The following is a 25,800-nucleotide window of genomic DNA, read 5'->3' as shown; positions in this document are numbered from 1 at the left end:
TTGTATATTTTATATTTTATATTGTAGTATAAAAAAAGTAGTATATTGTAGTATCTTTTTATATTGTAGTATAAAAAAAGAGGCTCTGTGTAACAGAACCGGTAACTCCAACTCTAAGACATCAAGATGAAGAAGAAAGGTTGTCTATTTTAGTCATGTTGTATTTCTAGCTGGCCTGTAAAATCCCACCAAACCAACATAAATGAGTGCTGTTACTTCTTTTATTGCATGGCTTTCTTGTTCTAGAAGGTCTACCAGTGTTTAGGTTAACAGGTGTTCCGAGGTATTATTCATTATACAGTTAAGACATGCAAAAGATTTAAGATATTCCACAACGGTCTTTGCATGAAAAAACTCACACTAAGATGCAAACTAAAAAGACTGCATTATGATGATAAAAACGTAATTTTAATGAAATATGTAAAAGCCACTTAATAAAATTAAACAAATTAATAATACAAAATATTAAACTTTACATGTCAGGTACCATGGCATAAATTTCCATCTGTCTCCTTTTTTCAGTCACAAATTCACTACTAACTCCCACTCTCCATATTTTTTTATTTTAGCACATAGAACTTCCCCTCCTTTAGCCAGCCACTATAAGAATTACACACCTGGCCCGAACTACCTCTGATGCTTCCATTTTCTGTTAGGATTCTTCAGAATTCTGTAGCTGGGACTTTTACAATTATTACCTTGTTTTATTGAATCCAAACCTTCAAATGTTAAGCTTCATAGAGCACACCATCATTTCCATATCTGGTCACTGGTGACTTACCCTCTGCCTTTCTCCCTGGAACTCCTGGAAGTGAGGTTTGGTTTCTGCTACATATGCATTCAGATCACATTTTTTCAGTTCCATTTCCAAGGAATTCATCTCTCTCCTTTCTTCCAAAGTACTTTTAACACTACTCTCCCCCACACAAATCCTCAGGAGAGGCATATCATTTCAAGCTTTAGAGAACTCTTTTTACTATAGGATGGTACCCAGAGAGGTGACATTGTAGTGTTTTGGCAATCTCATTTTGCCCAGTTTAGCAGTAAGAAGACAGCTCCAAGTTCTCTATTGAGTATAAACAGAATAACAGACAGGGTTGCTATATAAAACAACTGGCCCTCTCTATTGAGGGTCACCCTCTCAGCATAGTTTTGAATGGGCAATTTCAGACATTCACCACTTCCTCATTATCAACAGGATCTGGCTATACATTTGTGACCTAATAGAAACACGTTTCCTCTCCCTCACAGAGCAGTAATTCAACTCTGTGCTCACACAGAGTGAATCAGGGAACACAACAACCTGACCACTAGTTTCCTCCCTTCACTTAGAACAAAATCAAAGACACTGTCACTAAAACTTAATAAAATGGGACCGTTTACATCAAAGAGTGCTTTCCTTACACTTTTAAAACAATATGCTCCACCACAGATCAGTACACTAAGTCTCTAACCCATGGCTTGACCTAAAATTCTTCTCAGCTTGCGCTTGCCCAGTCTTATGCTTTGCAAAATAAATCTGTGTAGCAGTCGTATCACACACAGTTCCAATTAAGAGGCTTTTTATCTTACTAGTTCTGTGCACCAAAAGTAGTATCTTTGTCATTCTCCTGCCACTAGGCGTCACTCTCTTCTATCGTGATCTTTATCCCTTAATCCACTTCCCAACACTTCACCCAGGAATCATCAGACCAATATTTTAAGTGGGAGAACATCCATTGCCATTAGTCCCTATCTAAAAAGGAACCCAATTACTCAGGTCAAGGACAGATTTTTGTGATGTGACAGATAAAGTACAAAAGATTGTTAGCATCATTTTGTTGCTCTTCAAAGGTAAATCAAAACACTAAAAGAACAATTGAACTCTACAGGAGGTGACCTGGGCTTTCCTCCACGGAGGAGTCATCTCAGATTCTAAAATCCTCTAAAACTAAGTGCATTTCCAAAAATAAGAGGAACAGGAGCATTAATGGAACTAGTGAGGTTTACAAATAAAATAATTTTACTAATCAAGCAGCAGTCTTGAAGGACAAAGCAGAGTCACATCCTGTTGTTGCCACTTGTATTTCATTGATTTCAATTCCAGAAGGGATTACTATGATTACCTAGCTAGTCTACACATACAACAAATGTGTGCATCCCCACATGCATGATTTTGGTGGATACAAACTCCTCCTATACTGAGGGCAACCTGAAACTACAACTCACTTTGACAGTGAACACTCAAACAATTATCTTCCTGTTCCTCAAGTGAACTTGAAATAAAAAAAAAATAACAAAATAAAAACAAACAAACAAAAAAACAAACAAAAAAAAAACAGAACAAAAAAACCAAACCCACAAACCAACAAACAACAAAACTGAAACCTATGCTATGACTGCATTCTTCCACTGACCAGCTCAGCCACTTGGAATGATTCACTGGCAGACAGGAATTAGGTATCTATGCATACCTAACTTGGGTCATAATTGATCTTAATAAACAACTTAAAGTAATTTCCAGTATCAGCATCTCTGCATATGTGAAATACAATTCAAGCTAAACTTGATTCAAGCTGAGCTTAACAGACAACTGTGAAGCCACTTTGAAGCATTAGGACAAAGGCTGCCATTAGGGAGCATGTCACTACTAAATTATGAAATACTGCCCAATTTGACAAAACTGTTGGCATAATTCATAACTAACAGGTTGAAGTTCTAATGTGTATGCACATATGAAACACAAACAATGCTTTTCAATACTTCTGATGCATACAGAATGCTACCAGCAACGAATCACTGTGTCAATGAGTTTCTTGCAAAAGTTTCTAGTTCACATGCAAGGAATTACTTTGCATTGTACTTTTGTGTTACCCCACTAGGAAACTGCTGCTTCAGTGTTATATCCTCTTCTTTTGTTGTGTTTCACCATTTAATTTTCCATTTTCCACTGCTTTATTTTCAAAGTTCCAGTCCGTTGGGCAGAGGAGTTGCTGAGTTTTTTTGTATGTCCAGTATGGGTTAAGTATTAGTGTAACAGCAAATAATCCCGAGAATAAAACAATAAAGTGAAGAAGTCCCAGGTTTTCTACCACAGAATTCCAATTGAAAATACACACCCACCACATGTGGTACGTAAGAATCATGCGGCAGTGAAACAGGTGGATCATCACCCACTGGTTTGCCTTCCAGAAAAAGGTGTTAGCACAGCCAGCCTAGAAAAACAAGAACACAAAGTATGCAGAAGTGAGATTGTTACTTCAAGATAAGGAACTGAGGAATCTGTACAACTAATGCAAATATCCAACTTTCACAAACACATGCTCTCAGGCATTTTTTCCACATAGTGCTATGATATTCCATATATATATGGCATCCTAAACTCAGTACACATCTATACCATCTCACAGTGCACATGCACACAGCACAGAAACCTATATGGAGGACTGCAGAAATACCATCACTACAAAAGGAGGTATGGCAATAATGTGGATGTCAGTTGGATTAACACAGTTTTGATGAGAAGCTATCCAGACAAACCACACAGATTACCTATACGGACAAGTAAAATGCACGAAAACTGACAGACAAACGTAATCTGAAAATTGTCACATTCTTACCTTCAGAAGCATCCAGGAAATGCACGTTGCGGGAGTACTCATCTCCAGCAACATTCCCATCAAAGGCAGATAATGTCCAGATTTCACATTAATTACCAGACCAGCCAAGCCACCAAAAGCAAGCAGATGATGAACTACCAAGAACACATCAAATGTTCTAAAAACAATGTTGGACACATGGACTGCTACATTTTCAAGCAAGAAAAATCCAGCAGCTATTAAACAGTTAAACCAACTCCACTTTTGCTGTGAATACACTTTGTCAGCATGAAAAACGGGATCTATGAGCAAAGCCCATAACCCAGCAACACAGCTCTGAAGTCCAAACACACCACGTGTGACTGCCATATTCCAAAACACCTTCTCCTTTGCATACAAGGCACGGTAAGTGGTACTTCTCCATGAAGACAACCAGTGAGACAGAAGAAACACTCCCAAGTAGATTAAAAAACCAGCAGCTATAATTGTCAAACGAACTTCCCATAAGAGATAGTCCCAGTCAAAAATGGTCCCAAACACTGCATCATCATTTGTAGGACTCATTTCTTCTTTTTTGACACTTCTCATTCCCACTATAGTCTCCTTCATGCCTATTCAGCCTCTGCTGTTACGTAAACCAGAAACCATGAACTCTTCCATCTGGAACAAGGAGAAAAATATTTAATGAATTTTCAAGTCATCCATATACACAGCTTCTAAACCACAGAGAACTCACATCCACTGCAGTTATGACTTTGGTCCTGTTGCCATTAGGCAGTCATCCCAAAGACAGGTAGACAGACAAACTTAAGCAACGTGTTTCAGATTAACAACCACCCTGTGAAATCTGTACTAGTACAAAGCAATGCACTGAAGCAAAAGCAGAAGAGGGTCAAGTAGGAAGGCAAGAAAGAGGAAGACAAAATACAAGAAGCAAATCTTGTTTTGTTACTTATGAAACTTTTATTTCAACAGTATTGAGCAGTTATTGTACTACTCCCCTGCTTTTCCTTCACTGATTTGCCACCATTTGCTACGGCTTTAGGTGCAATTCAGTATCTCAAATACAGATCCAGGACATAAAACTACAGAAACTTAATGCAGTAAGCAGGACCACTTACACTGGAACAGGCATGATAATGGCTTAAAAAAAGGCTCTGCAATCAGTTTTTAACATTAAGCCACTTTCCAGCAGAAAACATATTCAAAAATGAAAAGAGACTATGAAATGCAGACAAGCAACATTATTATATATTATTAGCAACATCAGTGTAATTAACTGAACAGCCCAGCACCAAGTGTCTCAAGTTAGCTGAAACTTCCTGAACACACTGTAGTTCAAAAACAAGGATAAGTGGGGAGAGAAAAGCCAGGCAGTACTGAAAGATTTGAATGCCAGCTCGTTTTATGAATTATACAGGCGACATCAGCATGATCACGAGACCCACCGCAGCCTGTAAATGCTTAATACTGCTACGCGTTTGGCAGTCTGGTGCGAACCAGATGAAAAAGCTACAAAAAGCAGCGGAGGCAGAGCCTCCAGTGAGAATCTCCGGCCTTACTTCAGCAGGCAGCAAATCCCACCACCACAGCCCGGATCCCGCAGGCACCTGCTCGCCCTGCCCTTCGCTCAGGCGTCCCGCTCCAAGGAGGGGGCGGGCTGCGAGCCCCGAAGGCCCTTCGCCCACACCTGGCGAGACCGACTTGAGGTCCCAGCAGCACCTTTTCCCTCATCTCCCGGGGGAAAACCGGGGCAAAACACATCGATCCCACGGCACGACCAGCCCCTGAACAGCGCGACCCACTGCCGTGAGCCCCGGCTCCAGCAGGGCCGTGACAGCTCCTCCGCCCCCGGAGAGACACGGCACAGACACCACACCGACACTCCCGTCCTCGTCCCGCCCCCCCGAGCCCCTCACGCAGACCGGGAGGACTGGTCCCGGCATACAAACTCCGCTCGCACCCGCCGCTCCTCACCCACAGCGCTGCCCGCGATGGCGGGACGGCCCTGCCCGGCTGGGAGACTGCCCTCTCCGGCCCCCGGGAGCGCCCGGCCCGGCCCGGCCCGACCCGCCCGGGGAGGCCCCGACCCTGCTCGACCCGCCGGTCCCGCAGCACCGCCCGCCGCCGCCGCACGCCCTCTGCGCATGCGCCGCTGTCGGCACCAACCACCGCGCGCAGCGGAGCCGGGGAGGCGCGGCGGTACCACTGGGGCGGGGGGAGCTTTGTTTGCAAGGTGCGCGTCTCTGCCTCGCAGCAACGCTGAACGTCACCGCCGCGGAAAGGTGAACGCTACCAGCCTGCTCAGCAAGAACAGTAGTAAAAAAGAAGTATTAGCCATGCCATAACCAATGCCTTTGCCCATAATTATCCAGTTTCATTAAGGGCAGCAAATTATTAAATGGATGTCGTGGTGTTCTGCTCCATGATTTTCTCCATGCTTGTGACAAGTGTCGCTGTCATCCCGGTGACTCAGCCCGGCTGGATCTCCCGCGGTCACTGAACCACCCCGGAAGGGTTCCTCGGCTGTTTGCCAGCCCCGCACCCGCGGTGTACTTTGGCTTCAAAGGGAGTCACTGGCAGGGACTGCGAGTTTTGGCAGGGAAAAGCTCAGTCCCACAAAAGACCAGGGGATTCCTCAAAAAAGGGACCGAAAAAAGACAAATCAAGCCACAACTTCTCACACATAGAGTACTGGCCTGCAGCAGCTGACATGCTAAACTGGGTCTACAGGTGGTGAGAGACCAGAGCTGGGAAATCTGTCCTGAAGTCTGACGCGCGCTCGTTTTCCAGAGGAGAAGAGGGAAATGCTGCCATTCCCTGAGGAAAACAGGGTTCTGCCACAGCAGCAGGATAACTGGGCAGGAGGAGTTTCGTGGATTTGCTTTTAATTGCTAATGTGATACCCCTGTCCCTGCGGACCCCCAAGCTCAGTGCAAAGTAAGATCTGTCCGTGCACCACCTCAGTAGTGGAGGCACAGGCAGCAACAGCTGTTTGTTGGAAAAGTCCGGTCACAAAACCTACAGTTTCTGCCTCCTTTTAATGCGCTGGGTGTGAGGCACCTTCCCTCCGAGCTCCTCTGCACACAGCCCCAAGGGACAGCAGGGCTCGGCGGAAGCCCGGCTTACACACCCAGACACTACCCGGGTGCCACTGAGGTGACTCACAGGAGGAGCACACCTGCCACTTCACCACCAGTAACCTCAGCAGGACCAGGCTCAGCAGTAAATGCAGGGCAAGAAATTTCAGCAAAAATACCTATTTCATGCAGTCAGCACGACTGAGTGATACAGGTTGTAATGACATGCACTGGCAAATTGGTCTTGTAGACAGAAGGATTACTTTTTGCTCAAAATTGAGAGCAAATTTCTTGCAAAGCTTTGGGATGTGGTCAGAGGCATTTACTAACCCTGAAGGGAAAAAAGGGTTGCGTAGCTTGAGAGATGCAAAGCAGAAATTCTGAAGGAGCTGTCACTTGGAAAGTGCTTCCTAGCTGATGGTGAACATTCATTTATTAACCTCTGTTCCCGAGGAGATGCCAGACCTGTCCCAGGAAGCCTGAAAAGGATAATAAAGCTGATCAGCAAAAGCAGGGAAGAAGTTGGAAGAAGTTGCTCTCTCAAGCAACATGATTGGGTTGATGTACCAAGGGCATGTGTTTTAGCTTCACCTAATTTTGTTTTTCCCATAGCTGTCTTTAAATAATTCCTTTAAGCTGTAACATCTTAAAGAAGGAGATAGGAACTGTGATCATACTGTCAAAAGCAAGGTCACAGGCTGTTGTCTTTTTGTGGATTTTCTTTGTCTTTGCTGCCTTTCTTGCCTTCTCAAGCATAGTCATATTTTTTTGATTACTAGCAACTATAGCCATGTTGAAATAGTTCAGTGTTACTTTCTGAATCTCCTGATACTACAACCATACTCAGTGACAGCTTTTTAATAGATACCTCATTATGATCACTTCAGGTATTTCAAAGCAGTGCTTCCTGCAGTGAGGCTCATCTTCCCTCTTGTGTCATATTCAGTTCTCCTGTTTACAGCTATTTTGTCTGGAAGCTACAGCATGCCCTGTCCAAAGCTAAATTTCCTATTTACACTGTCTCAGTTTTGGAAGACTTTCTCAGCATCTTCAGAATGTCATGACTCAAAGAGCACCTCCAGCAGGGAGCCCTGCCTGCAGTCTGCAGCCTCTTCATACTGGTTCAATAGTGCTTGCCTGAAGTCAAGAACAAGTTTTTTTTTTGTTGCCTCAATGGCTACATCTATACATCCTCCACCATGTGGGGGCTGCCTTTTACTTTGAAAGAGGTGCCTAAACCCCAGCTGGCCCATTGAATATGATTCCAGCACACACTATTTCCAAAATATCTACATAAATGTTGGCTTCAGAAGGTAATTTTGACCATACTCCTGCTTCAAATGGGACCCATGCCCCATTCCCAGAAACCATCTAGACAAGTACTAGTTAGTACTGGTGAAACTTCTTCCAGGTAGTATAGTAATAATTAGACACTGCATGTGGTAACAAATCAGTAGCTCCTCTGCTTTATTTACAAATATACAGATAGATGATGATAATTAAAAATGTCTTTAGTTTTAACACTTTTACATTAGCACTCGGTACTGTGAGAGCACCTTAAAGGCAGAGGCTTAGGAGATGTGTATGGAGGACACAAGGCCAACCAGTGAGATCTTCAGTGAGAAGGGAGCCTACTGCTTGTGCAGAGGCTGCAAGATGACTCCTGTAGGATGGGAAGGGGTGCTTGTGTGTATGTGTGGGAATACAGAATATGGCCAGCTGGTGCTTCTATTGCCATTGACAGCAAGTTGAGTAATGTGTTTTAGGGGTGAGTTGAGAAAGGAGTTTCAATCCCATTATCAAATTAATCCATCCATTGCAGACAAGTGTTTGTCCTGTAAATATTTCCCTTGGACATGTCGTGGCAGAGAAGTCCACAATAAGCCATGATGAATTCTGCCTTTTGCAGTGGCAGCAGAGGGGATTTTTCTCCCTGCGAGAGACATGGCATGATGACAAAGTGGCCACAAGTTGTCTGTGGCAGAAGCAAAGCGATGGAGTTTGGAAGAACTCCTGCCTGATGAGGCTATTTTCTGATCATTTTATAGCTTTTTCTCATCTTCTGAGTAGCATATGAAGGAACTCAATTTACTGCCAAAGGTTATTTTTAATTAATTTTTTAATTCCACAGTACCAAACATTTGTAGTTAGTGTATGTTGAAGTAAGTCATATGATCATAAATAAGACCTGAGTTGAGTAAGTCATATGATCATAAATAAGACCTGAGCTGGTAATCTTCCCAATAGAAGATAAAATGTCTACTGCTAATTTAAAAATCAAGAACTGGTTGACTTCTCAAAATGTTTTAGGCTGCTGCTCCCAAAGTTTTAGAAAAGCTTACACATTTACAGGTGCAGTTTCATGCATATATGCACAACTTGTATTGACCTGTCATACAATCATGTATTTACAGCGGCATGTTTTTTGAATTCTTTTTTTAAACTGAAATTTACACCTTTACCACCTACTAATCTATCTGTGTTCAAATCTCTGGGAGCTTTACTACTAGTTGAGAGAGCTTTGCTTCAAGTCTGTGGGAGATTTACTAAATGCCCACTTCAAGGAACGCTTGAAGGCAACACCGAATGTGTAATCTGGGGGTTTTTTTACAGCTTTACACATACTCTCAAAGTTCTTCTGATTCTTGTCCAGCAAGTACTTATGCAGTATTCCTAGATGCAAACCACAGTTATTCAAAGGAGCGCTTTGAACATGCTTGTTTAAGGCCTTTTTCCTCTCAGCTAACAGGAAGCATACTTGACTTTTTTTAGAAACTTGTATTACAAGGCTTTCACATGTGCCAAGGATTCAGAATGTCTTTACATTGCATAACATATTCATCCACCCAGACTAGTTTGCTTTCCTTAGTACTTGGAGATCAACACTAGTTTCTACAACCTCTTTTTGTATTTCACTTAAGGTCAATTTTGAGTAATCAACTCCTTATGCTTCAGAACAGACATTGAAAATACTTGCCTTGAAACACTTGATATTCTCAAAATTTTAAACAATTCAGATTTGCTGAGCATCCAGACTTTGAGCTACCAGTTGTGGGAAAAATCACACCAATGAAACTGTCTGTTTCTCCGTGCTTGAATCTTTCCAGACAATGGATGTAATGTAGAAAAACTGGAGATTCTTTGCTCAGTCCCTCTCAAGATCATCTCCCATTTCTCTTTATGAACATTTCATGAAAATGCTGGAGGTATGCAACCACTGTTGAGTAGTGCTATACATCCAGTTTCACACAAAAAGATCTATTGGGTTGAATCACTGCTTAAATATATTTAATAATATAATTTCCCCCCCTCTTTTCCCTAATTCTGTCCAGTCAGTGCCTCTTTATGGTCCTTGAGGAAGATCCTTGAGGATCTTCACCTCCTGGTGCCCAGTATCACTGGTGACACTAGCCCATTCTTTTACAACATAGGAATAATAAATAAGAATAATACTGACTGTATCCAGACCTGGACGCTAGTTCCTCAGTTGCTTCTGGTTGGCTTCAGGTAACTAGCATGAGGTGATGATACAAGATTGGGTTCACAGATGAAAGTTTTTATTCCTCCCTTACCCATCAACATGTCTTAACAATGTTCACTGGAACAAGTTATTCTGCCTTAGTAGTTAGGCTCTTGCTTCACAGCTGTAGTCATGAAGGTTAGCCTTAACTGGTGTTTCAGGTTTACCCAGAATCTCTAGTCCTTCTTTCTCATTTTTCACACAGTTACCTTCAGTGCCTCTTCAGGAATCAAAGTAAAATCCTATGACTGTCTCATGGAATATATGCTTATCATTTTGGGGTTTTATTTAGCTCCAGGTGGTCTCACCTGAATAGAAAGTGGGGGCTTTACCAGGAGGCAAAACGATGCTTTTCAAATTAGAGCAGGCAGTGACTGGCTTACCAGTGGGTCTCTAGCAAGGGTTTAATTCCAAGTTATCACCTCAGACTATCTTTCAGTTGTATCTGTAGACAGCTACCAACAGTCCCTGTGAAAACTCTCTGAGGTGAAGTCAAGGACCTTACAATTCCTGTTTGGCAATGGTGTGTAGAAACCAGGAATACTTCTGTGGCCTCAGTCAGTAATCTGATAAATTTACTTTTGGAGATTTCAGTAAAATGACAGCAAATTCACCACAGTAAGAAGATTCTCAACAGCTTAAAGGGCTTCTTGGAATAAGCAGCCCATAAGAAGTAAAGAAAATGGAAGGTGACAAGATATTTTCCTGGTTACAGCTTGATCCAAGTGGAGACATTCAGTTATTTCAAAAGTTGCAGTACTGTGCAACAATGACAGCAGTATAAAGCAACAATTAATATTATAAATTAAATGAAATTTTTTTTTTGTTAGAACATTTTTCTAGGATTAGTTGGAAGAAATGTAATTTATGTTTAAAACTACACTGAGAATGAACTGCTTTCATGGCAAGTTATTCTAGACCTGAGAAAGATGTACGTATTTTTTTATTTATTTAGTCTATTTAAATTTATTTGGAATAGAAAGGTTCTTACCATTTACTGCATGTATTTCTAAAAATAAATTCTACAAACACGTAATAATATAAGTAAACAGCAGTTATCCAGTCTCTTTTAATCTTTAATACAGTTTTTAATTTAACTAAGCCTCTGGTGCTGAAAAATCTTCCTAATACCTCTTTTCTCCCCAAAGCTAGCTTTATATTTAGTGGTCAAGAATAAAGCATTTGATGCCTGCCACAAATCTGTGAGAGTGTGAAGTGAGCCTAGAGTTTTCTTTTATGGTCTGTTGTTTAATGAATTGGTGTGGTTTGCTGAAACAGAAGGCATCATCCAGCACATGACCACTGAATTTATTTATACCAATTCGTGGTCAGGCCCTGTGTGGGATTTTCCCATTTCTTTATATTCCATCCTTCCTGAATTTTCACTTTCAGTAAAATGCAAACTGTCTTTTTCACTATTTTGATAAACTCTTGCGACTGCAGTCGATTCATCACGTAGTTTAATGTGAAGGGTAAAACTTAAGACCTTTCATTCACGAGCCATATCCACAGAGGGAAAAATTATATTTCAAACGTGAGAGGAGAAGAAAGAGAAATGTGTCAGAGAATTCTTTGCCAAGGTGTTCTCTCCTATTCTTGCAAGCTTAATCAAAACCCCACTGAAATAAATCATAACAGGTTATGGATATAAGCCATTATAGTAGCCTTTCAAGTATTTAAGGAGATTTAAAGGGTAACACACAATCAACAAATCATAGAATTTAAAAGAAATAAGGCTTTATGTAATCTTACCCTTAGCACATCAGCCCACAGGAGATTTTCATAGTAGCTTTTGAACCAGTTAGCTGGTTTCATCCAAAGTAAATATGTTCTTAAAAGTTTCATAGAAATCACTAGAAAGGAGTTTCCAATTAATACTCCATGAAAACAAAGGCTGCATCACCAAATAACAGTTCTCTGTCCTGTTTGGCTACAGGTCTATCAGTTACCAGAGGCAGCCCAAACCCAGGAGCCAGTTGCCAGATAGACACACAGGGACAGTTCATTCTGCAAATTGCTAAGTACCCTGCAAGACCACAAGGAGTAACATGTTACGGAGGTGTGAGAGAAATTTTTGGTGGAGAAGGAAACAAGTTTCTTTTGCCTTGTTTTTCTCCAAACAATTTGATTTTTCAATTAGTAAATTGAAAAAGCACAACAAGCTCAGAAGCATGACAAGCTTTTCAAGCTTCGTTCTCAGGAAAGTTGACACCCAACTTTATTAATATTTCAGTGGGATTCCTTGCAGTGAAAAAACATGAGTAAGTCTTTGTGGACTGAGGCTGTGATCTATTAAATCTATATGTAAATATTTCCTCAAGTTCAAAGGGCTAGTCTGTGGACGACCCTGCTGGTGACCAGCAGGCTATGGAAACAGCCAGATTTTAGTGTTCTGAAGGTTAAGCTGTGCTACAGTTACATACCCACCCTCCTTCCTTTGGAAATGATGATGCTACAGCACAAGGCTTTATTTGTTCACTAGGTGTGCCCAATGTGTCAAAGATGTGTGTTGGTTACTGTTTGTTGCATCCCTTTATTTCAGAAAGCTTAAGCATTTGAAAATGCAGCACAAAGAAAATTAGAATGTATTCTGCATAATTTTGCAGTTTTACACTAATAGAGATTCTTAAATGAAACAGGCCCCGGTATAATGATTAAGTTCCTACTAGACACTATCTTCTCACTTCCACAGAACTTGACAACTCCCCTAAGCGTTAAGTCAGCTGGTTTTCTTGTTCTTGAAAAAAATATCCTCATTCTATGAATATTTAACTGATTCTTAGCCTTCCTATGTCTTCCAATACATAATTTTGCAATAAACTATGTTAATAAGGGTGAAATCCCACTGAGAGTTACAGTAAAGGTCTTCACTCTAATCAGAGTACATTTTTTTTCTACAAAGGTGACTGTCTGGACTGAACTTTGTATTGAAGTTGTTATATTTGTGGATCTGCAGTAAAGTGATACCTGCTTACACAGGCTATAGAAAACAACAGCCCTAATTCTTTACCAGTTATTGGAAAAGAAGACCAAAGCCTCCATGCATCAGGCATATCTTATAAATAAGGAATCAAAATGAAATTAATGTTTAAAAAAAGAGAACAAACTGAAGGCAAAAGAAGGCAATTAATTAGTCAACAGCTCTGCTAAAAAGAGGCAGTTTTAACAGTATAAAGGTGCAGGATCTCTACTTTTCCAGCACCTTCAAAGAATAGGCTATTATCAGAAACTAGATTTTAGCTGCCAAGTAATTCTATTTCTGATTTGGTCTTGAGGTAATTCCAGGTTTCCTGTTAGCTCAGTTGGTTAGAACATGGTGCTAATATCACCCAGGTTGAACGTTTGATCCCTGTATGGGCCATTTACTTAAGAGCTGGACTCGAAAATCCATGGGAGTCCTTTCCAACCCAGAATATTCAGTGAAATAAAATGTTCCCCAGGAAAGATTTTCACAGAAAGGGGAGATATAGCTGCACAGCATAAAACCTCCCTTAAGGTCTTTTAGCAGGATTGAGCCCACTATTCCTTATAAAATTAAGTCTGAATTTAACTACGCTACCAGAAATCAAACTGACCATCAAGGAGATAGCAGGTGTGCTCATGAAATCATCGTAGGAGAGTTTACTCAGCATTCAGCCCTTCAGCACATATAAAAGAACTCTGTACTGACAAGGCAGTAGATTTCCCTTCACTAAGGTTAAAGTTTTCATTCTGCTGAAGTAACTGGATTTAAAACTGCTTACCAAAAGAATCAGATTAATCATTACCACTGCTGAAGAGGATAAACTCAAAGACAAAAAAATACTTTGAGTACTTCAGAATGACAGGTTTCTGAGGAAACCTGATCATCAAAAACCTATTGCAAAAACAATAAGTAATAAAATTCCAACTTTGCCTGAAGCATAAACATAAGGATAGAGATACACGCTTCTTATTTTACCCCATTTAAGCAGTTATACATTCCCCATTCTCCATTTTGTATTCAATACAGAGCTGTCACTGGTAGCTGGAAGCAGCCTGAAAGAAGTGAATACATTGGCAATAGCAACAACTCTCTTAAGTGCAATCTGTTAAATTAAGTTTTTCTGAGTTGAGTTATTGTGACTTGTAAACCCATCATCTATTGCAGAAGGTAAATTTATCATGAAACGACCTGAAGAATGCAAATGAGAAAATACCTCCAGCTTTTTCTAAAGTAACAGTCAGGAATAAATTCAAGTACTAATTAGAGTGGTACTGCTGCATAACAGAATTCACAATATGATCACAGCCACTGTCTTTAGAAGTGAGTGGGAAGTGAATAAGAACAAAGAAGGGAGCTTTTAGAGGGCTCAGTGGGCAAATTAAAATCCAGCATTAATGGGGAGTATGCATATGAGATTGGGATAAGTAGAAGATGCCAGAGGAAAATCCTACTTTCTATTGTTCTTCTTATTTTAGAGATATAAGAAATTAAGCAAAGCTAAGGCTTGGGCACATGTTCACTCCAATTTCTGGCTGCGTTAGCAGAAGCTGTTTTCTTCAGCTGAACACCTCTCCCTCTCTATTCATGTTGCAGCTTACTGCCCCTTCTAATCTGCCCCTGAGCTGCTTATGCTCCTGTCTGCACAAGCTTGGTTACCTTGAACAGTAACCCTTTTCTGATCTGTCACATTTAGCTTCGTGTAGGTAAGGAACAATTCTGCAAACAGCTCAGTTAGCAGCTGGGAAGGAACTTTAGTGTCTGGCAGGAGAGCCATAATGTCCTTTTAGCTGACACAGCCTGAGCTGAAAACAGAGCTCTGTCCATTTTATGGTTCTCTACAACTAGTGGTGACTTATAGGGCTGCCATTTGGCACAATGTCATATGCAAAAGATTCATAAAGCATCAGCCCCTAATGGTAGACAAAGTGGTGTAAGGGCTTTACAGAAGAGAAATCCATGAGCAAATCTGTACACCACAGACCCTAAGTTAGGCCATTGTGCAAAATGGCTATAACTGGCAAAAAAAGCAAAAATTAACATTGCATCAAATGCAAAATAGGGTATAACTTGGCTAAAACTAGCAGCAAATTGAAACAGCCTTCTCCCTGAAAACACAATTCTTATTACCAATATGTGTCAGACGCAAGGCCAGTGGCTGTTAGAAAATAACTAATGAAAGAGAAATGACAAGTTGTAATACAAGGGTTAGGTGAAATCATAGAATGATTTGTGTTGGAAGTGACCTTAAAGATCATCTAGTTCCAACCCCTCTGCCATAGGCAGGAACAACTTTCACTACACCAAGCTGCTCAAAGTCCCATCTAATCTGGTCTTAAACATTGCCAGGTGTGAGGCATCCACAACTTCTTTGGGCAACCTGTTTCAGTGCCTCACCACTCTCACAGTAAAGAATTCCTTCCTGATTTCTAATCTAAATCTACTCTCTTTAAGTTTAAAGCCATGCCCCCTTGTGCTATCTCTACATAGTCCTGTGAAAAGTCCCTCTCCAGCTTTCTTGCAAGCCCTCTTTAGGTACTGAAAGGCCACAGTCAGGTCACCCCAGTCTCCTCTTCTTCAGTTTTTAAACTGATTTTTCAGTCATCACCACTATAGGTGAAAGACTAGTCACAATGCTGATCTGGGTGAAATGCTGAGACGCAACTTCAAGTTACAGCACACTACATAACAGTACCTAATGCTTCAACCCCCCCCAAAAGCAGATTATTGTTGTCTTTGGACACACAGTCACAGGGAGGTAAGTGAATCACCCCAAAAAACAAAAAGGCAGAGCTATGATTAGGCTTCGGAAATGGCTGGCTGTGAGCTTAATGAGAGGCACATTTAGGTATCTGTTATCTTGAAAAATGAGCACATTGTTCCCAGGCTGCACTTCAATGCATTTTAAAAGGTGCAACAGTAATAAAACTGTCATGGGATATCTCTCACCCACAAATAATGTCACCTTCTCTTTAATCCTTTCGGACAACAGTGCCAGTGAAAATGCCCCTTTCTGATCCCGATGTGGTGTCCATGAGGGCTTGCTGACAAAGGTGGCAACACAATCTCGAGGACAGGATGCATCCCAGTGGTCAATTTTAGGGTTGTTGCTGGCTCTGGGAGGAAGGAAGTATCCCCTGCAAAGGACATCCTAATACTGTGATTAGGACAAACAAATCAAGACATAAAGCTTGCAACACATAACCAAGCTATGGGGTTGTTATTTGCAGTGGATAAATTTAAAATCTCAGTGATTAATATAGGTTTTACAATTATTTACTCCAGCCCTTTGAGTATAACAGGTCACTGGACATCCACTATGTAATTTACTTCAAGTCTAATAGTTGTTGATGAATTAAAGCATGTCTATCAAATAAAAAAAAAAAAATCTTTTTAGTGATGTGCAGTCTTTGATAGATTATTTCAAGAGTTAATATGCACACAGATAACTAATGAGAGCATTATTTATGGTCTGAATTAGTTCAGCTTCATCTCCTAGCCACTGTATCTCATTATACCTTCAACAGCTAGATTTGGCATTTATAAATTGTGATCAGGGGGCCTTTAATCTTTGATCATTTAAACAGAACAAGCTCGTAGGATGATTAAGTGATCTATACCAAGTTTTGTAGTTCTCATCTATATTATTTTGAATCCTTACCCCTTTGGACACAGTATTCTAGAAATTATTTCTATTTTCTAGCTCCCTGTTTATACACAAATATTACCAGAAGGATCTCCAATTTTCTTTCTACATTTCTGTTTCCCAGACACTATTGTGGAAGCATGTCCTATGTTCTTTGTGTCTGAAGTCAGTCATACTTCTGACTAGGGTAACTGTGCAGACACCCCTGTGTGATCCAACTGTTGATCTTCCACTAATTCACTGTGTGACTCGCATTGACCTCATAAGTAGGTGTTAAGCATCTTCACAGTAGCACAGGTTTTAACTGAGGTGCTGTAGTTGTGAAATGAGAGATTTTTAAACAGTTCTTCAGCTGTAACTGGCTTTGTCAGTTCTGCTAGTCTATTCCTGAAAGACAAGACAGTGAACTTAAAACATTATTGAAGGACCTTTGATCTGACAAAATATGGAGGGTCTTACTTATCTACATGCAAAAACGCAGTAGAAGGTATGCGTTTTTAGAGAAAAATGTTTTTGTATGTGGACAAATTTTTAAATAAAGTCATTCAACTACAGTTGTTAGTTTTGTCAACACTTTTAAACAAGAGAACATGGCATAGCTATTCTATTGAAAAGGAGAATTGTTTAAAAAAACTTTACCCTCTAATGTATTAAGTGAAAATACTTTGTTTTCAGGAAAGCAGCTCAAAGACAGACATTAGATTAATGAAGCTGAAGGAACCACAAAAACAAGAATGACATGATGTGCCAGATCCATATCAAAACAGCTGGGATGTGATGATATATGAGCAGCTGGGGAGAGCTGAAAAATGTGAGGCAAACTACTGGTTCAAGCTTGGTATGAATCTTGCCCAGAAGGCTCCAGGCAGGGGGGGCATTTAGACTGAAATCACAACTAAATTTACAGTAAGACAACCAGGTGGGTCATGAGGGCCTTCAGCTGACCAACATCAGGCTACCGCTTCTAGACTCTCATGGATGCCAGCCTTCTACAGGGCAGCAGGCACTCAACTGAAAGCATTCATCCTGGAATAAACCAGTTTTAGCTGTGGCTGAACAGTGATTACTCAACAGAAAGGACAACTAATCTGCTACTGCAAACACATCTTAATGTGCCCCATTGCACTGTCAGCAGCTGCTTGCCCGAAAAGAAGGCATTGGGAGTGTGCTTGTGTGTGCATGGGGAGGGCACCGACAAAGATCAGTGTCATCAGGCTTGTCTAATAAGTACTTCTGTCATGTCTACTCCCATCTTCCATTTTGCAATACCCTCAGGCCCAGTTCTCAAATCCCTCTCACCTCGTTGCAGTGCCTATCTCCCTTTTCTCCTGACTACTTACTGCAAAGTAAGACATCCTCAACATCTTTTCTCTTCTCTACCACAACAATCCTCCAGTCTGTACCTCTTCCCTTCCCTGTGTCCCATTCCTAAACCTCTGCTGCCAGGTTACCAAACTTATCTCTTACAAGGCTCTTTATCCAAAGTCATGGGATCCATCTCCCAGCATCTCCATGCCTCAGTCTTTTAATCTTTCCCCCTGGTATTCCTTTCCTATAGTTTGGCTTGTTCATACTTGACAGGTCATGTTTCTGTAAGACTGCTTTAAAAGATGGAGAGAGAGTGGCTTAAAGATTGACTTCTCAGAGCAGGCTTTGTAGCATCTTTGCTTTCCTGCTGACAGGATAACAGCTTGAGATGTCTTGAAGGGAATCTTTTGCAGCTAAATCTTCTATCTTCTAAAATTAATGCTTTGAAAAGCTCCCTCTTCACACAAAGAACAAAATTTAAGCTAGACAATAAGTGAGGCCTTACTTGTTTCTTACTTAGTGTTTCTCAACAGCCAAGTGATGTTTCTCCAGGGACTGACAACCCTGAAGAAACAAATGGCTTGATGCCTTAGCTGCTTTTAGCCCAGATCTCTTACCAAATGCACAATTGGATGGCCAAAAAAGATCAAAAGCTAATTCAGCAGAAATGCCCTCATTCAGGAAGATATATGGAATCGAGCCCATATAAGTCCATAACCATAAAAACATTTATGTGCCCAATTTTATGAGCTCCTGTGTAACAGTGTCATTAAGCACCATCTGAGGACTGTGAAGGTTGTGTGACACATGATTTAAATCACTGTGTAAATCGCATTTTTCACAACTGCCTGACATAGAGGACAGAATATACACCCTCTAAAATTCAAGGACATTTTGGATTGGACAGCATTTAAAATACAAGTATTTCTGTGCACTAAAAGCAGTGTCAATATTTGAGGAGAGTATAGCTGAGAGGACAGTTAGTGAGCAGAGCCCAGATAATGTGGCAGAATTGTCAGACTGTCAGGCAACCATCCTCTTTGTTCTATACACTACAAGGCTCTACAGAGGAGAAATGTGGGAAAAAGGAGAGGGTAGACAAAAAGTGATTCTGGGAAAAAAAAAACCTAAACTGTATTTTAAGTGTAATAAATACTAACTTTAAATATGTGAAAAATGTTTATTGGGGACTGCCTCATTGCAGAGATTTGTGGTATTTAATCTTTCTTGCATCAAAAACCACAAAATAGTAGAAATTTCCTTGTTGAGTTTAAGAAGAATTTCCATATTTGAAATTTGTTTGGCCATATTAAACCTGAGAGTTGGGAGAAAACAAGTGCAAAATTACTTTAGAACAGAAATTTCACACCCTTGTATGTGCTGCACTTTGATACCTTGTAACTCAACCTTGCTTTCATATTATAGTTAAAAACTGAGATTATGTTCATTGATATGTCTTAAAGGAGCCTCAATTTTCAGTTTCTTTGCTGTGATTCAGTAATTGTACAAAATGAGATAATATTACAAAATATTTATTTCTGAAGGTTGAAGGTCTGCTTAGACACTGTGAAAGCGTTATTTGCCAGCCACTTGTTTTTCTAGCATAGGTTTCCCTAATACCTCTTAGCTGTTCTCTTTAATCTATGTGTTAGTTCATTTTAATAAGTATATTCTAAATTAGACATTGACTATATATTAGAGGGTTGTTTTGATACAAGGTGTGGTTTGTCCCAGGTAAATGAAAAATGGTATCAGTTCTTTTCAGCATTGCAGCATTTTTGTCACGTGTTTATGCATTTATCAATTGACATTATAGAGTTTTCATTAAGCTGAGCCTTGGGTGTGTACTTAGTATGTGGAAAAACAAGTAGACGTGCTGGTGATTTCTCTCATTTGAATATATCCTTCAGGCAATTTATTTATAAAACAGAACAAAGCACAGTTTGAATGTTTACTGTATTTAGGAAAGTTCTGTTGGAGAAAAAAAATCATAAATGTTCAAAGGTTAACTCTACCTTTAGGCAACTGGTAAGTGGAGGAGAAAAGGAGAAAAGAAATCCTAGAGGTCTTCAGAAAGGGCCTTCGTGGTGTCTAGCTCAGTGTGATAATCATACCTCTCCAGTTTCCCTTTAGTCAATGGAAAATAAGTGTGTTCTCTTGGGAATGTTCCTCAGCAGCTGAGCTTTGAGTGATCTGGGACCCAAAGGGCATCAGTGACTTGGTCACCATCTTCTAGGACCATGATGGACCAAGCCAACCTAGATGGCTTGGCTCTTAGGAAGACAAACTCGGCAGTAAGAAGATACTGCTGCAGTCAGGGTAGGTCAGCTTCACACGAGGCAGTAAGAAATGGTGGTTGTAGGTTGTGCACCCCTGCAAAGGACTAGTATGCTTTTGGAAACAATTTGGCTCCTTGGCAATTGCACAGTATGCTGTTAAGATCTGAAGGCAAGGCAGTACCAGTGAGGTTTTGATGACAGGGCCAGGGATTCACATTTGCCTGCCAAAGCCTGGGAGCCAGCCAGCTAGGGTTGTTTCTTTCTGGGTTGTCAGTCCCATGCATTCCTATGAAGCAGCACAAGAAGGACTACAGAATAAATGTGATATAGGCAGAAAGGTTCAACTCAGGTCACAATAAATTATAGCGGGGACCTCAGTTTGCATTGAAAACATGCTGGCTACTACTTCAGTGAGCTCTGTCAGCCAGGCCACTACAGAAGGAGCACAGTAGTATTTTCAGAGAGGAGAAACCTCTACATAGACTCCCATCTACCATGGCAGAAGTGATCTCTGCTTTTCCCTTGTGTGTTTCACAAGCTCTGAGAGCCACACCAGACAATGATTCACTACACCTGCAATTGTGCCCTGTCAATCCATCTCCATGAATGACCACCTAGGATCTGAGGGTGCATTTCTGACCCTCAAGTGCACAATATTCAGAATTTTTCTCTCTGCTTTTTTTTTTCTTTTTTGCTCTGCTCCCCAGAAATTATCTGGCATCACGTTAGGGGGAAAACATGACACTTCACATGGGTGTTGTAGGTACAGAGCAGCCTCTGTGTAAAAATGAAAACAGCTGGGAGAGATTCAAGACAGCACAGGAGTAGAACATCCCAACAAGTCTGAGGAAGAGAAAGAAAGAGAGGTCGCTCTTACCACCCTCTCTCAGGACTTTAGAATTTCATCACTTTTCTGGAACAGTTCATTGATCATCTGCTATACTAAGACCATTTGAGAGACAGAATGAAGACAAATGTCTCCTGCATCTAGCACTCCAGATAGCTGTTGACCCATGGTGCCAGCTCATGGCCACTGAGCATCCCCAGTAGCCCACCATGCTTGGTCAGACTAGCTGGGAGCATGTGAGAACACGTCAGCTGCAGAACTAATGGAGTTGGCACTTCATCAGCTGCCTAGGATTCTCCATGCTCTTGTCAGAGACAGTTTGAAGCAGCAGCTGGTTCTTAACCTACTCAGTTCAGACCATTAGAGACAGAACAAGGAAGCAGCATAGCATTATATCTCTGATGTAGGAGGCGAAAATATGCTCACTTTCTCTACCCACACTCCTTTTTGCCTTCAGTAAGGAGTACTTCAGTGGAAAAGGGAACAATGGAAATGGATATCCACCATGGCTCCATCCTGCCAAGCTCCAGCCTTGTGGCCATCAGGGCTCGAGGAGACCTTAACCCACTGAGCGGGGTCTTAGCTACATGGGAGATGGAGACAGCCACAGCACATGTGGATGCCTTTATAGTGCTTAATGTTTATGTCCTATCATGGAACAGGATCCAACATCAGCAATGTGTGCCTAAACTAGAGGCTTCTGATCAGCTTTTTGTAATGTCAGGGGGCTTTTATGGTCCCATACCACCTGTCTGTACGCACCCAGGCACTGTACGGAAGCAGACTCACAGCCGAAGCTTTGGCATTCAGGTTCTACTGGGAACGAAGCAGCTTCAGTTAACATTTATTTTTCCACATTTCTATTTACTTTCTTTAATTAAAACAGGAGATTACTCACAAAAACTGTTGCAGTGGCCCCAAATAAAGCAAACTTTCAGAAATTAAGATTTGCAGAAAGGCAACAGTCTGACTAAGTGTATATTCACAAATTGAACACATCCATGGATATATCTTGCAACTCTTCCAAGGGCTCCTCTAATGAAGCAAAGTGGGAGGTAGCACCCAGCTTCTGGATGCAGCGTTCCTAGGGGATGACAGGGGCTGCAGTCCCCGGGGCTGCGGTCCCCGGTGCGACCAGGCTGGATTCCTGGGTGCGATTTTGGTTACACGGTTCTTCCTCCCCCCTGTGGCTGTATTTGGCTTTACAGACTTCCTGAGCAGACATGGACATACTGCAAGATATTTACGTGCCTTTTCCAGGGCTGTAAGGTCAGCTTAGGGCTGTAGCTGCCCCTCCGTCGGGGGCAGGAGGTGGGGGGCAAGCAATAAGTCAGGGAATGTGCTTGTGTTCTCACCCTCAACTTAAATGTCCGTGTCCACATCTGCCTTGAGGCAGGTGTGAGGGATGCAATTTTGCCTGGTGGTTGGTTGTGAGGCACAATATCCAGTCAGTGGCACAGGGGCTGTTAGGCCCCGAAGGACCCTGGAAACAAGCAGCCTTATGCCATTTTAATGTGTGATGCAACATTATCTGGGACAGGCTGATTAAATTCCTGTAAAAAAGAACTCTACAATTTCTTGCTCTAGTTCCCGAATTTCAAATGTACAACTTTAGATAGTCTAAGAACAGCCTACAAGAAATAGTACAACAACAAATTATAGTTGCCTTACTATTCTTATCCACCAATAGGTTAAATGCATTATTTATAATTATTTTGAAAAAGGTCAAGCCCAAGGTAGGAGTGAACTCTATAATAAAAATTTCATAATCAAAACTTCCGTGAGCTTCATAGTAGAAGTGTTGTGGCTACCCTGTGAAAGTCTAAGATTCTTCCGAGGACTGAATTTCTGAGGAAACACTCCTGAGTTTCAGCGCTCGAGAATTCATTCCTTAGAAAGATTTTGGGTGCAAGTTCCAAGAATAATTTTGACTAAAAAGACCTTTCTTGCCATGTTTCACTAAAGATTAAGTCATCAGAGTGACATTACAATACACCACAGAAAGAGAGGTTAAGGGGTAAATAAATGAATGGGATTTTTGTCTTCTGGATGGGAACTTGGCCGCAACTTCCAAAAATTCTCTTTACAAAGATCTGACCCTTTTTGTACAATTCTTCGTGGGATTTATCACTATTTGTCAAATTGTCCTTGCCCTAGATTCTCCCTGCAGAGACAGCGTATGGCCGTGACTCCGCAGCTGCAGGTCCTCAGGCCGAGAACCTGAGGAGATGCTCGTGGTGCACCCGCCAGCTCTGGCAGCTCGGGAGCCCAGGTCACGTTCTGCAGGACTCACCCGCGCTCCCAAGCTTTCACTGTTTTCATTTTTATTTATTATTGATTTGAAACCATGCAAACAAATATATATATATATATAAAAATAAATCTGCGATTAAAAAAAAAAAAAAAAAAAAAAAAAGGAAGCCTGCAACTCTCCGGTGAGGCGCGGCGATAGCTCCGAGCCGCCCCCTGCCCGCCCCCCGCTCGCCGCTGCGGCTCTGCTGCCACCTGGAGGGGACAAGGACAGGGAGGGTCCGGCTGTGCGCCAGGAGAGACAGGCACACAGTGCTGGAACCGAGCAGGATCGATCTCGCCTGTTCCCCTCCTTCTCCCGCTGCCTTTTCCAATGCGGCAGCGGTTCACAGCGGTGTTACGTGACGGTCAGAAACCGCCGGGTTTGTAGCTCAGGTGTCCTAAAGCTTCCGCCAGTTTTCCGCAGCAACTACTGGTCCTATGCGGAGGGCAGCGGATCGGCAGGGTGTGGAGGTGACGCTCCCTCTGCGGGTTTGAACGTTAAATCCTGGCGGGTTACAATGGAGCACTCTTCCCCCGGAGTGGGAAGGCTATTTGTTACCTGTTCCAAAAGGACAACAACCCCAGATGGGGGATCAGCGACATTATTCCTTAATGGTACACGGGCTTGTTACACCGTTCACAGTCACCTCTCATAGCACTGCTGGCTCACCCTTTGATGCCCCAGTCAAAGCTCCAGACCGCGGTATTCCCGCCTGTCGCACCTTCCGACTGCCTCTTCGACTGTGTCACCCATCTCCTCCCCAGCACGCTCCCTGCGGGACCCCTGAGCCCCGCCGGGAACAGGACGCTGCTGCCTATCTTCTGCTCTCTGCCAGCACCCTAAAATAGGGCTGCAGCTGTAGCTGCCCCCTTCCACCGGGTCAGCGAGAACCCGATGATGGGAAGGATGCATAGATGTTAATTCCAGGGAAATAAACAGCAACACTGCTGTGGTGAAATCAGGAGTTACTCAGAAAGCACGGTGTGAGGCACGTGGATATTCAGAAAGATCTTGTCAAAAAGGGATACAGCTCCTCCCCTGCAGAATGACTCCCCAGAGCAAATGGGCAGTGGCACTGCTTCATTACATCACTTCCACACTTTTCAAGAACATTACTATTAACAAATCTGTTTTCCCATTTAAACTTAACTTAGTAGTAGAAATCATTCAGGATTGGAAGATGAACTTCCCTTGCAGGCAGATGGGGCAATACTCTGGAGAAGATGCAGCAGGCAGAAGGCTGGTGTGGCTCAGGCATGATACAAATCTGCAGAATTTAAATTACTGTTTCAATTAAATAAATGAGCTTTTTAAGCAAACAGTTCCTTAAACGTCTTTAGTGTTTATTTGTTCATAGACTGAAATGAGAACTGAAGCTCTCAAGGAGTGCCTAAAATCTTGCCATTTATCCCACATGCCCGAGGCTACAGCATGCCCAGTGAGTGCCTGTCATTTCTGTGGACTTAGCAGTGATAAATATAATAGCCCTAGCTCTTGTTTGCAATAATGCCGTGTTAGTGTCACGGGGTCATAGAGTGAATTCTGCTTCTTTTCAAGGTTTAGGAGTGTAGGAAATAGAAAAGCAGACATAGACAGAAACATGGCAATTGTCTCCCTGATTTCTGAAAAGAAGCATAAAATTGAGGGGAAGGAAAAGGTGGATTTGCTGAATCCTGATCATTATGCCAGAAGCAAGTACAATGCTGTATTTACTCAGAGCATTTAAGGATAGATGGTATCATTAGAGCATGTAATCCAGCCTCCTGCACATCACAAGCCATTAACATTCACACATTCGTTCCTTTATCAGGCTTCATCACTTGAGTTTGACTAATGCTTATTTTCAGAAATCCAGTTATTGTGCTTTTGAAGGCCAAGGAAATGAATTTGCTGCTTTTATTAGCATCTTGTTCCAGTGACTAATCTCAGTCTTAAAATGCAGACCTTCTCAGAAGTTTGAAGCACTCTAACTTCCCTTTATATGCTGCCTGTTGCACTTTTCCTTGCTAGATTAAGAAACCTATTAATTCCCAGTACTTCCTCCCTGAGAAAATACTGATACATTGCAATTCTAGGTTTTTGAGTTTGGGGTAGGATGGGTTGTGGGGGAGGATTTTTTTTATAAACTAAAGAGGTTATTTTTATGCTCACCTGTGAGACATTTTCTTAAGTTTAATATAACTTTCATGAGTGTTTAAATTTGGGGGTGTCTTTGAAGGACTATATATATGGACCATAAGTTCTACATCAAGAATATAAAGGCAGGATTGTTTTTAAGCCTAATTAG

The 25,800-nt window shown here is 41.6% G+C and overlaps 1 protein-coding gene across 2 annotated transcripts; it reads right to left on the bottom strand.

Moving 5' to 3' along the window:
• Positions 1-203: 203 nt before the first annotated feature.
• Positions 204-5,665, bottom strand: CLN8 (ceroid-lipofuscinosis, neuronal 8). 2 transcript variants are annotated; one of them, XM_017814579.1, is made up of 3 exons: positions 5,556-5,665; positions 3,600-4,238; positions 204-3,194 (listed from the first exon to the last, which is right to left on the bottom strand). In XM_017814579.1, exons 2-3 carry the CDS (start codon positions 4,185-4,187, stop codon positions 2,880-2,882), a joined length of 903 nt encoding a protein of 300 aa, XP_017670068.1. In that variant the 5' UTR covers positions 4,188-4,238; positions 5,556-5,665; the 3' UTR covers positions 204-2,879. The 2 variants fall into 2 exon arrangements, with proteins under 2 accessions (XP_017670068.1, XP_017670069.1); XM_017814580.1 differs by having other exon boundaries at positions 5,542-5,642.
• Positions 5,666-25,800: the final 20,135 nt, after the last annotated feature.

The sequence above is a fragment of the Lepidothrix coronata genome, unplaced genomic scaffold (genome assembly GCF_001604755.1).
Source record: "Lepidothrix coronata isolate B3197 unplaced genomic scaffold, Lepidothrix_coronata-1.0 Scaffold45, whole genome shotgun sequence".
NCBI classification, from domain to species: Eukaryota; Metazoa; Chordata; class Aves; order Passeriformes; family Pipridae; genus Lepidothrix; species Lepidothrix coronata.
This window is presented reverse-complemented; position numbering and strand designations above follow the sequence as displayed.